Source organism: Nerophis ophidion, linkage group LG15 (genome assembly GCF_033978795.1).
Source record: "Nerophis ophidion isolate RoL-2023_Sa linkage group LG15, RoL_Noph_v1.0, whole genome shotgun sequence".
In the NCBI taxonomy this organism is placed as follows: Eukaryota; Metazoa; Chordata; class Actinopteri; order Syngnathiformes; family Syngnathidae; genus Nerophis; species Nerophis ophidion.
The window spans coordinates 8,342,713-8,355,620 of record NC_084625.1 but is presented as its reverse complement, the minus strand read 5'-3'; the positions used below and the strand labels follow the sequence as shown (position 1 = coordinate 8,355,620).

At 34.9% G+C, this 12,908-nt stretch overlaps 1 protein-coding gene across 1 annotated transcript in view; it reads right to left on the bottom strand.

Annotated features, from left to right (window-relative positions):
* LOC133569204 (aspartyl/asparaginyl beta-hydroxylase-like) overlaps nt 1–12,908 on the bottom strand; it is a 76,310-nt gene that overhangs the window by 13,873 nt on the left and 49,529 nt on the right. The window contains exons 15-20 of the mRNA XM_061921425.1: nt 9,071–9,103; nt 8,913–8,998; nt 8,694–8,780; nt 2,594–2,744; nt 2,390–2,526; nt 2,233–2,331 (exon numbers count right to left, since the gene is read on the bottom strand). Of these exons, the coding sequence (XP_061777409.1) occupies nt 2,233–2,331; nt 2,390–2,526; nt 2,594–2,744; nt 8,694–8,780; nt 8,913–8,998; nt 9,071–9,103 (593 nt within the window). The remainder of the gene's footprint in view (nt 1–2,232; nt 2,332–2,389; nt 2,527–2,593; nt 2,745–8,693; nt 8,781–8,912; nt 8,999–9,070; nt 9,104–12,908) is intronic.

Here is a 12,908-nt window from a genome sequence, read left to right as displayed (position 1 = left end):
CCAGAGCCCAAAAAAAGTCTGCGGGCTGTAGAGCGTTTTCTATTGGGGCTCCAGTACTCTGGAATGCCCTCCCGGTAACAGTTAGAGATGCTACCTCAGTAGAAGCATTTAAGTCTCACCTTAAAACTCATTTGTATACTCTATCCTTTAAATAGAACCCCTTTTTTAAACCAGTTGATCTGCCATTTGTTTTCTTTCCTCTCCTGCCCCCCTCTCCCTTGTGGAAGGGGAGGCACAAGTCCGGTGGCCACGGATGAAGTGCTGGCTGTCCTGAGTCGAGACCCGGGCTAGACCGCTCGCCTGTGCATCGGTTGGGGACATCTCTGCGCTGCTGACCCGTCTCTGCTTGGGATGGTCTCCTGTTGGCCCCACTATTGACTGGACTCTCACCCTATTATGTTAGATCCACTATGGACTGGACTCTCACAATTATGTTAGATCTACTATGGACTGGACTCTCACAATTATGTTAGATCCACTATGGACTGGACTCTCACCCTATTATGTTAGTCCACTATGGACTGGACTCTCACAATTATGTTAGATCCACTATGGACTGGACTCTCACAATTATGTTAGATCCACTATGGATTGGACGCTCACTATTATGTTAGATCCGCTACGGACTGGACTCTCACTATTATGTTAGATCCACTATGGATTGGACTCTCACTAATATGTTAGATCCACTATGGACTGGACTCTCACTATTATGTTAGATCCACTTAGGACTGGACTCTCACAATTATGTTAGATCTACTATGGACTGGACTCTCACAATTATGTTAGATCCACTATGGACTGGACTCTCACAATTATGTTAGATCCACTATGGACTGGACTCTCACAATTATGTTGGATCCACTATGGACTGGACTCTCACTATTATGTTAGATCCACTATGGACTGGACTCTCACTATTATGTTAGATCCACTATGGACTGGACTCTCACTATTATGTTACATCCACTATGGACTTGACTCTCACTATTATGTTGGATCCAATACAGACTGGACTTTCACTATTATGTTAGATCCACTATGGACTGGACTCTTACTATTATGTTTGCTCCACTATGGACTGGACTCTCACTATTATGTTAGATCCACTATGGACTGGACTTTCACTATTATGTTAGATCCACAATGGACTGGTCTTTCACTATTATGTTAGATCCTCTATGGACTGGACTCTCACTATTATGTTAGATCCATTATGGACTGGACTATCACTATTATGTTAGATCCACTATGGATTGGACTCTCACTAATTTTGTTAGATCCACTATGGACTGGACTCTCACTATTATGTTAGATCCACTATGGACTGGACTCTCACTATTATGTTGGAGCCACTATGGACTGGACTCTCACTATTATGTTGGAGCCACTATGGACTGGACTCTCACTATTATGTTAGATCCACTATTGACTGGACTCTCACTATTTTGTTAGAGCCACTATGGACTGGACTCTCACTATTTTGTTAGATCCACTATGGACTGGACTCTCACTATTATGTTAGATCCACTATCGACTGGACTCTCACTATTATGTTGGAGCCACTATGGACTGGACTCTCACTATTATGTTAGATCCACTATGGACTGGACTCTCACTATTATGTTAGATCCACTATGGACTGGACTCTCACTATTATGTTAGATCCACTATGGACTGGACTCTCACTATTATGTTAGATCCATTATGGACTGGACTATCACTATTATGTTAGATCCACTATGGATTGGACTCTCACTAATTTTGTTAGATCCACTATGGACTGGACTCTCACTATTATGTTAGATCCACTATGGACTGGACTCTCACTATTATGTTGGAGCCACTATGGACTGGACTCTCACTATTATGTTGGAGCCACTATGGACTGGACTCTCACTATTATGTTAGATCCACTATGGACTGGACTATCACACTATTATGTTAGATCCACTATGGACTGGATTTTCACAATATTATGCTAGACCCACTCGACGTCCATTGCATCCGGTCTCCCCTAGAGGGGGGGTGGTCACCCACATCTGCGGTCCTCTCCAAGGTTTCTCATAGTCATTCACATTGACGTCCCACTGGGTTGTGAGTTTTTCCTTGCCCTTATGTGGGCTCTGAACCGAGGATGTCGTTGTGGCTTGTGCAGCCCTTTGAGACACTTGTGATTTAAGGCTATATAAATAAACATTGATTGATTGACAGAGGATGCTGCGCACAAACCTTCAGGTAGGGAATGCTCTCCGCGATCTTGTTCTCCGACTTCAGGATGAATCCGTAGTGGACTTTGGCAAAGCCGTCATCGGGGGCAGCCGCCAGTACCTAAAAGATGGCGCCGGTGAGACTGAAGAAGGAGAACCAAAGAAGCGGAATCCCTCACCTCCTGGTAGATCTTCTTAGCACCTTTGTTGTCTCCGAGCAACAGGTAGGACACGCCCAGGTCCTTCTTCAGACCCATGTCTTCCGGGAACATCTGAACCAGCCTTTCCAGGGTCGCCACAGCGCCCCGCATGCGGCCTGCGAAGGGAGCTGGAGATCAGCTCGTGGAGCGCGGGACAAGATGGCCGACGGCGGCGGACGTTACCCAGGAACTGTTGGCGCTCGGCTCGTCTCTTCAGCGCCGCTCTGATGAGGTCAGCGGTGGCGTCCGGAAGCTCGGCGGCTTCTCTGTAGCTGTTGATGGCCTTTTGCAGCATGTCGTTGCTGCGCTTCTTTTCAGCCAGGTCGTCCTCTGCCTGTGCACACACACACACACACACACGCACACACACACACACACACACACACACACACACACACACACACACACACACACACACACACACACACACACACACACACACACACACAAATGTCGGTATTTAAAAGTAGAGACGTCCAAAGTGCGGCCAGGAGACTATTTGCAGCCCTTTTTAAGGGCCAGCGGCACATTTTAAAAATATTAATACAAAAAAAAGCATAAAAAGTGGAATAAGAGAGCAAACAGGTGTAAAAGTTGTAATATTGACACTAAAAACACAAAGTTTTTTTTCTTCAAAACCGTCATTGCTAAAAAAACAAAACAAAAAAAAAACAATCGACGGATGGATCTGAAGTCGATCTAGAGATTTAAGCATTGAAAGTAAAAATAATATATAATGATTTATTTTTAAAACTTTTATTAGTATGGGGCATTTTATCAGATCTTTTTAAACTGTCATTGTTAAAAAAAATAATGACTAAAAATAATGTTATTATGAATTTTTTACCCATGACTTCAGATAAAATATTCCATTTTGAAAAATGTTCTGGGTAAAATATTGCATATTTTGTGTTTTTGCCATTAAAAATAAGGTTTTCTTTGGAAAAAGCACCAAAACATACAAAATAAATTGCAAGTTATTCAAGAAATTTAGGCATTTAAAGTATAAATAACATACATTGATATACAATTATTTTTTAACACTTTCATTAAAGGGAGGCAAATTATCAGATTTTTTTAAAAACTGTAATTGTTCAAAAAATAATGAATAAAAGTAATGTTTGTATGAATTATTTACCCATTTGAGGCTCCAATTATTCAAATAAAATATTCAATTTTGAAAAATGTTTTGAGGAAAATATTGCATATTTTGTGTTTTTGCCATTAAAAACAAGGTTTTCTTTGAAAAAAAAAAGAACAGAGTTGATCAAGCGATTTGAGCATTTAAAGTATAAATAATATACATTGATTTACAATTATTTTTTAACACTTTTATTAAAGAGAGGCCTTTTATCAGATTTTTTTTTTAAACTGTCATTAAAAAAAAAAAATTAATGTTGTTATGAATTATTTACACATTTAAGGCACCAATTACTTCAGATAAAATATTCCATTTTGAAAATTGTTTTGGGGAAAATATTGCATATTTTGTGTTTTTGCCATTAAAAACAAGGTTTTCTTTGAAAAAAAAAAAGAACATACAAAAGAAATCGCAAGTTGATCAAGCGATTTAAACATTTAAAGTATAAATAATATACATTGATATACGATTATTTTTTAACACTTATTAAAGGGAGGCCTTTTATCAAAATTTTTTTTTAAACCGTCATTTAAAATAATTTTTTAAATGTTATTATGAATTATTTACCCATTTAAGGCTCCAAATACTTCAAATAAAATATTCCATTTTTAAAAATGTTTTGGGGAAAATATTGCATTTTTTGTGTTTTTGCCATTGAAAACAAGGTTTTCTTTGAAAAAATAAAGAACATACAAAAAAAATCGCAAGTTGATCAAGCGATTTAAGCATTTAAAGTATAAATAATATACATTGATATACGATTATTTTTTAACACTTTTATTAAAGGGAGGCCTTTTATCAGAATTTTTCTTTAAATTGTCATTGCTAAAAAAATTATGAATACAAGTAATGTTATGAATTTTTACCCATTTAACGCTCCAATTACTTCAGATAAAATATTCCATTTTGAAAATTTTGGGGGAAAAATTGCATTTTATGTGCTTTTGCCATTAAAAACAAGGTTTTCTTAGAAAGAAAAAAAAAGAACATACAAAATAAAACAATTTATGTCAACGAATAGATTGCAAGTTAATCCAGAGATTTAAGCATTTCAAAGTATCAATAATATACATTGATATACGATTATTTTTAACACTTTTATTAGAAGGAGGCCTTTTATCAGATTTTTTTTTAAATTGTCATAGCTAAAAAAATTATGAATACAAGTAATGTTATGAATTTTTACCCATTTAAGGCTCCAATTACTTCAGATAAAATATTCCATTTTGAAAATTGTTTTGGGGAAATATTGCATATTTTGTGTTTTTGCCATTAAAAACAAGGTTTTCTTTGAAAAAAAAACAAGAACATACAAAAGAAATCGCAAGTTGATCAATAGATTTAAACATTTAAAGTATAAATAACATACATTGATATACGATTATTTTTTAACACTTTTATTAAAGGGAGGCCTTTTATCAGATTTTTTTTTAAACTGTCATTTAAATTTTTTTTTTAATGTTATTATGAATTATTTACCCATTTAAGGCTCCAATTATTCAAATAAAATATTCCATATTGAAAAATGTTTTGGGGAAAATATTGCATATTTTGTGTTTTTGCCATTAAAAACAAGGTTTTCTTTGAAAGAAAAATAAAGAACATAAAAAATAAATCGCAAGTTGATCAAAAGATTTAAGCATTTAAAGTATAAATAATATACATTGATATACGATTATTTTTTAACACTTTTATTAAAGGCAGTCCTTTTATCAGATTATTATTTTAAACTGTCATTAAAAAAAAAAGGAATAAAAGCAATGTTATTATGAATTTTTTACACATTTAAGGCTCTAATTACTTCAGATAAAATATTCCATTTTGAAAAATGTTTTGGGGAAAACATTGCATATTTTGTGTTTTTGCCATTAATAACAAGGTTTTCTTTGAAAAAAATAAAGAACATACAAAATAAATCGCAATTTGACCAAGCGATTTAAGCATTTAAAGTATAAATAATATACATTGATATACGATTATTTTTTAACACTTTTTTAAAGGGAGGCCTTTTATCCGATTTTTTTTTTTAAACTGTCATTTAACATTTTTTTTTCAATGTTATTATGAATTATTTACCCGTTTAAGGCTCCGATTACTTCAGATAAAATATTCCATTTTGAAAATTATTTTGGGGAAATATTGCATATTTTGTGTTTTTGCCATTAAAAACAAGGTTTTCTTTGAAAAAAATAAAGAACATATAAAAGAAATCGCAAGTTGATCAAGCGATTTAAACATTTAAAGTATAAATAATATACATTGATATACGATTATTTTTTAACACTTTTATTAAAGAGAGTCCTTTTATCAGATTTTTTTTAAAACTGTCATTAAACTTTTTTTTTCATGTTATTATGAATTATTTACACATTTAAGGCTCCAATTACTTCAGATAAAATATTCCATTTTTAAAAATGTTTTGGGGAAAATATTGCATATTTTGTGTTTTTGCCATTAAAAACAAGGTTTTCTTTGAAAAAAATAAAGAACATCCAAAATAAATCGCAAGTTGATCAAGAGATTTAAGCATTTAAAGTATAAATAATATACATTGATATACGATTATTTTTTAACACTTTTATTAAAGGGAGGCCTTTTATCAGATTTTTTTTTTTTAACTGTCATTTAAAATTGTTTTTTTAATGTTATTATGAATTATTTACCGATTTAAGGCTCCAATTACTTCAGATAAAATATTCCATTTTTAAAAATGTTTTGGGGAAAATATTGCATATTTTGTGTTTTTGCCATTAAAAACAAGGTTTTCTTTGAAAAAAATAAAGAACATCCAAAATAAATTGCAAGTTTTTCAAGAGATTTAAACATTTAAAGTATAAATAATATACATTGATATACGATTATTTTTTAACACTTTAATTAAAGGGAGGCAAATTATCAGATTTTTTTTTTTAAACTGTCATTGTTCAAAAAATAATGAATAAAAGTAATGTTTTTATGAATTATTTACCCATTTGCGTCGCCAATTATTCAAATAAAATATTCAATTTTGAAAAATGTTTTGGAGAAAATATTGCATATTTTGTGTTTTTGCCATTAAAAACAAGGTTTTCTTTGAAAAAAATAAAGAACATACAAAATAAATCGCAAGTTGATCAAGAGATTTAAGCATTTAAAGTATAAATAATATACATTGATATATGATTATTTTTTAACACTTTTATTAAAGGGAGGCCTTTTATCAGATTATTTTTTTAAACTGTCATTTAAAAAAAAATAATAATAAAAGCAATGTTATTATGAATGTTTTACCCGTTTAAGGCTCCAATTACTTAAGATAAAATATTCCATTTGGAAAAATGTTTTGGGGAAAATAGTGCATATTTTGTGTTTTTGCCATTAAAAACAAGGTTTTCTTTGAAAAAAATAAAGAACATACAAAATAAATCGCAAGTTGATCAAGAGATTTAAGCATTTAAAGTATAAATAATATACATTGATATACGATTATTTTTTAACACTTTTATTAAAGGGAGGCCTTTTATCAGATTTTTTTTTAAACTGTCATTTAAATTTTTTTTTAATGTTATTATGAATTATTTACCCAATTAAGGCTCCAATAACTTCAGATAAAATATTCAATTTTGAAAAATGTTTTGGGGAAAAAAATTGCATTTTATGTGTTTTTGCCATTAAAAACAAGGTTTTCTTTGAAAAAAAATAAAGAACATACAAAATAAATCGCGAGTTAATCAAGAAATTTAAGCATTTAAAGTATAAATAATATACATTGATATACGATTATTTTTTAACAATTTTATTAAAGAGAGGCTTTTCATCAGATTTTTTTTTTAAACTGTCATTTAAAAAAAAAACTTTAATGTTATTATGAATTATTTACCCATTTAAGGCTCCAATTACTTCAGATAAAATATTCAATTTTGAAAAATGTTTTTTGGAAAAAAATGCATTTTATGTGTTTTTGCCATTAAAAACAAGGTTTTCTTTGAAAAAAAATAAAGAACATACAAAATAAATCGAGAGTTGATCAAGAAATTTAAGCATTTAAAGTATAAATAACATACATTGATACACGATTATTTTTTACAACTTTAATTAAAGGGAGGCAAATTATCTGATTTTTTTTTTAAACTGTCATTGTTCAAAAAATAATAATAAAAGTAATGTTATTATGAATTATTTACCCATTTGAGGCTCCAATTATTCAAATAAAATATTCCATATTGAAAAATGTTTTGGGGAAAATATTGGATATTTTGTGTTTTTGCCATTAAAAACAAGGTTTTCTTTGAAAAAAATAAAGAACATACAAAAATAATCGCTAGTTGATCAAGCGATTTAAGCATTTAAAGTATAAATAATATACATTGATATACGATTATTTTTTAACAATTTTATTAAAGGGAGGCCTTTTATCAGATTTTTTTTAAAACTGTCATTTAAAAAAAATGTTTATGTTATTATGAATTATTTACCCATTTGAGGCTCTAATTACTTCAGATAAAATATTCCATTTTGAAAAATGTTTTGGGGAAAATATTGCATATGTTGTGTTTTTGCCATTAAAAACAAGGTTTTCTTTGAAAAAAATTAAGAACATACAAAATAATTCGCAATTTGACCAAGCGATTTAAGCATTTAAAGTATAAATAATATACAATTATTTTTTAACACTTTTATTAAAGGGAGGCCTTTTAAAAAAAATGTTTATGTTATTATGAATTATTTACCCATTTAAGGCTCCAATTACTTCAGATAAAATATTCCATTTTGAAAAATGTTTTGGGGAAAATATTGCATATTTTGTGTTTTTGCCATTAAAAACAAAGTTTTCTTTGAAAAACAAAAAAAAGAGCATACAACATAAAAAAAACTTGATGTCAACGGATAAATTGCAGGTTGATTTCTAAATATTCATTAGCTGAAGGTACAATTTTTTATTAATACATAACATATTTTAACACTTTAATGACCGAGACCCTTTTGGGTCCGTGGGACCTTTTTTAAAGTTCACTGAAATTGAAAGGGAGCCCCACTGGTAACACGATACATATTGTGTTGGTTTTGAAAAGGAAAATGATCAAAATGGTCCCTGCATGCTTTCACTTTTCAGTGGAAAACATTGAAAGTGTCCAATGACGAGGCGGCCCTTGACTTAAGTACCTGTGCTTTGCCGTAGCGAGCGCGGGGGCTCTGAGGGTGCTGCTGCACTAACGTCTCAAAGGCTTTCAGCGCCGCCTCCACTTTACCCTGACACACACACACACACACACACACACACACACACACACACACACACACACACACACACACACACACACACACACAAGAGTCAACAGAAGGTGCATCAAAAGCCAACATCCCTCTCTTCCTCCCACATACTTTCTTGCGTAGCTTCTCAGCAGCATCCACTTCTGCTTTGATGGTTTTGTCCAACTTGTTCAGCAGTTTCGCTTTCTTCTTCTTGGCTGGAAAACAAACGTATGACAAGTATTTTTCACCAGCTCACAGAAAGTAAAAAAAAAGTGTCTGTCATTCACCTTTTTCTTTGGGCTTGTCCTCGGCCGCCGCTTCTAAGACAAAGTGAAGGAGACAACAATCAGTTAGTCATTCTTTTGACTTCTTATTAGTCCAGCTTCCATACTCGTTTTTGAGCGCATTACAAGAAATACATTGATGGCAAAATAGTAGATTGTGTGCGCTAGCTCACTGAGACTCTTACTAAAGCTGACCAACACGCCGGACTGTAGTCAGTTGGAAGCGTGTCTTAATGAAATTAGACAATGGATGTCCGCTAATTTTTTGCAACTTAACGCCAAAAAAATGGAAATGCTGATTATCGGTCCTGCTAGACACCGACCTCTACTTAATAATACAACTTTAACATTTGACAACCAAATAATAAAACAAGGTGACTCGGTAAAAAATCTGGGTATTATCTTCGACCCAACTCTCTCCTTTGAGTCACACATTAAAAGCGTTACTAAAACGGCCTTCTTTCATCTCCGTAATATCGCTAAAATTCGCTCCATTTTGTCCACTAAAGACGCCGAGATCATTATCCATGCTTTTGTTACGTCTCGTCTCGATTACTGTAACGTATTATTTTCGGGTCTCCCCATGTCTAGCATTAAAAGATTACAGTTGGTACAAAATGCACCTGCTAGACTTTTGACAAGAACAAGAACATTTGATCATATTACGCCTGCACTGGCTTCCTGTGCACTTCAGATGTGACTTTAAGGTTTTACTACTTACGTATAAAATACTGCACGGTCTAGTTCCATCCTATCTTGCCGATTGTATTGTACCATATGTCCCGGCAAGAAATCTGCATTCAAAAGACTCCGGCTTATTAGTGATTCCTAGAGCCCAAAAAAAGTCTGCGGGCTATAGAGCGTTTTCCGTTCGGGCTCCAGTACTCTGGAATGCCCTCCCGGTAACAGTTCGAGATGCTACCTCAGTAGAAGCATTTAAGTCTCACCTTAAAACTCATCTGTATACTCTAGCCTTTAAATAGACCTCCTTTTTAGACCAGTTGATCTGCCGCTTCTTTTCTTTTTTCTCCTATGTCCCCCCCTCCCTTGTGGAGGGGGTCCGGTCCGATGACCATGGATGAAGTACTGGCTGTCCAGAGTCGAGACCCAGGATGGACCGCTCGCCTGTGTATCGGTTGGGGACATCTCTACACTGCTGATCCGCCTCCGCTTGAGATGGTCTCCTGTGGACGGGACTCTCGCTGCTGTCTTGGATCCGCTTTGAACTGAACTCTCGCGGCTGTGTTGGAGCCACTATGAATTGAACTTTCACAGTATCATGTTAGACCCGCTCGACATCCATTGCTTTCGGTCCCCTAGAGGGGGGGGGGTTGCCCACATCTGAGGTCCTCTCCAAGGTTTCTCATAGTCAGCATTGTCACTGGCGTCCCACTGGATGTGAATTCTCCCTGCCCACTGGGTGTGAGTTTTCCTTGCCCTTTTGGGGGTTCTTCCGAGGATGTTGTAGTCGTAATGATTTGTGCAGTCCTTTGAGACATTTGTGATTTGGGGCTATATAAATAAACATTGATTGATTGATTGGTTAGCGCAGGCAGGATGGAGCAGCGCTTTTATTGTGAAGACATGAACTGTGCGGGTCGGTCTTTAGGGTTTTGACAGCAGGTACGGCGCGGGAGTCTGTTGTAATAAGAAAGGTTTTTCGTCTTCCATCCTGTCGTTTTTTCTTAATAATGAGCTCGCAGCAGCCAGCGTCATCTAAGGATGAATGTCAATCAAGTGACGTCTTAGAGAAGATTGATGATCGCTCATTTTTAGGTCTATTTTTTAATACCTGGCTGGCGATGGAGCGGTAGCTCACGATCAACCTAACGGGCACCCTTGGTTTAAATCATTAAAAAAATATGTTTCTTAAAGGCCTACTGAAAGCCACTACTAGCGACCACGCAGTCTGATACTTTATATATCAATGATGAAATATTAACATTGCAACACATGCCAATACGGCCTTTTTAGTTTACTAAATTACAATTTTAAATTTCCCGCAAAGTGTGTTGAAAACGTTGCGGTATGATGACTCATGCGTTTGATGTCTCGGGTTGTAGCGGATATTATTTTCCAGCCCGATCCAAGCTATAAGTAGTCTGCTTCAATCGCATAATTACACAGTATTCTGGACATCTGTGTTGCTGAATCTTTTGCAATTTGTTCAATTAATAATGGAGACGTCAAAGCACAAAGATGGAGGTGGGAAGCTTTTAGCCTTTAGCCACACAAAAACACAGCCGGTGTTTCCTTGTTTAAAATTCCAGAAGGTGAAGCTTTACTATGGATCAGAGCGGTCAAGCGAACATGTCAACCGGCAGTTTTCGGTGAGAAAATTGTGGTAATAAGTCGGCTCTTACCGGAGACATCAGCGGAGCATCCGTCCCGCTGCAGGTGCGTGACTTTCCTCAGAGACACTCGCGGTCAACACACCCGTGGCCACACTCCCTCCGACTTTCAGGTACTAATTATTCTCACTAAAACGCTAGGCAGAGAAGGGATTTTCCAGAATTATCCTAGTAAATGTGTCTAATAACATCTGAATCACTCCCACTGCAATCGCCTTTTTTTTTTCTTTCTAGTCCTTCACTCTAAATTTCCTCATCCACGAATCTTTCATCCTCGCTCAAATTAATGGGGAAATTGTCGGTTTCTCGGTCCAAACATCTCTAGCTGCTAGTGGCTATGATTGTAAACAATGTTCAGATGTGAGGATCCCTACAACCCGTGACGTCACGCGCACATCATCTGCTACTTTCGATAAAGGCAAGGCTTTTTTATTAGCGACCAAAAGTTGCGAACTTTATAGTCGATGTTCTCTACTAAATCCATTCAGCAAAAATATGGCAATATCGCGAAATGATCAAGTATGACACATAGAATGGACCTGCTATCCCCTTTTAAATAAGACAATTTCATTTCAGTAGGCCTTTAAGAGGGTATTAATCTACTTCATCCCTTTTTAAGTACCGTATTTTTCGGACTATAAGTCGACATTTTTTTCATAATTTGGCTGTGGGTGCGACATAGACTCCGGAGTGACTTATGTGTTAAATTATTGCCGTAAAATATCAAATAATATTATTTATCTCATTCGCGGAAGAGACGAAGAAAATGTCAGCAATCGTCACACACACGTCAACCAATAAGAATTCGGAGGGGGCAGGTCATGGCAGAAGTGCATTGTGGGTCATGATATGCTAACTGCTATATGCTACTGCCATAGCTATTAAAATGGATCATTTCAACGTTGCCGGTAACTTATAAAAACTGAGAAGGGCTGAACTAAAATGGCACCGAAAAGGAAATCATGTACTTTACAAACTGGACGTAGTGAAATATGCAGCAGAAAACGACAAGAGGAAGCGGTGCATACCTTTGGAGTTGGCAGAGGAAGAAGATTTCTTCGGATTTATGGATTAGGAGTGACAGATCTTTTGGTAAAGGTATAGCATGTTCTATATGTTATAGTTATTTGAATGACTCTTACCATAATATGTTAGGTTAACATACCAGGCACCTTTTCAGCTGGTTATTTATGCCTCATATAACGTAGACTTATTCAGCCTGTTGTTCACTATTCTTTATTTATTTTAAATCGCCTTTCAAATGTCTATTCTTGGTGTTGGGTTTTCTCAAATAAATTTCCCCCCAAAAATGCGACGTATATATGTTTTTTCCCTTCTTTATTATGCATTTTCGACCGGTGCGACGTATACTCCGGAGCGACTGATAGTCCAAAAAATACAGTATTTCTTTTTTAACGATCGCCTATATATTTGCCTCTAAACCAGGGGTTGGGAACCTTTTTGGCTGAGAGAGCCATGAAAGCCAAATA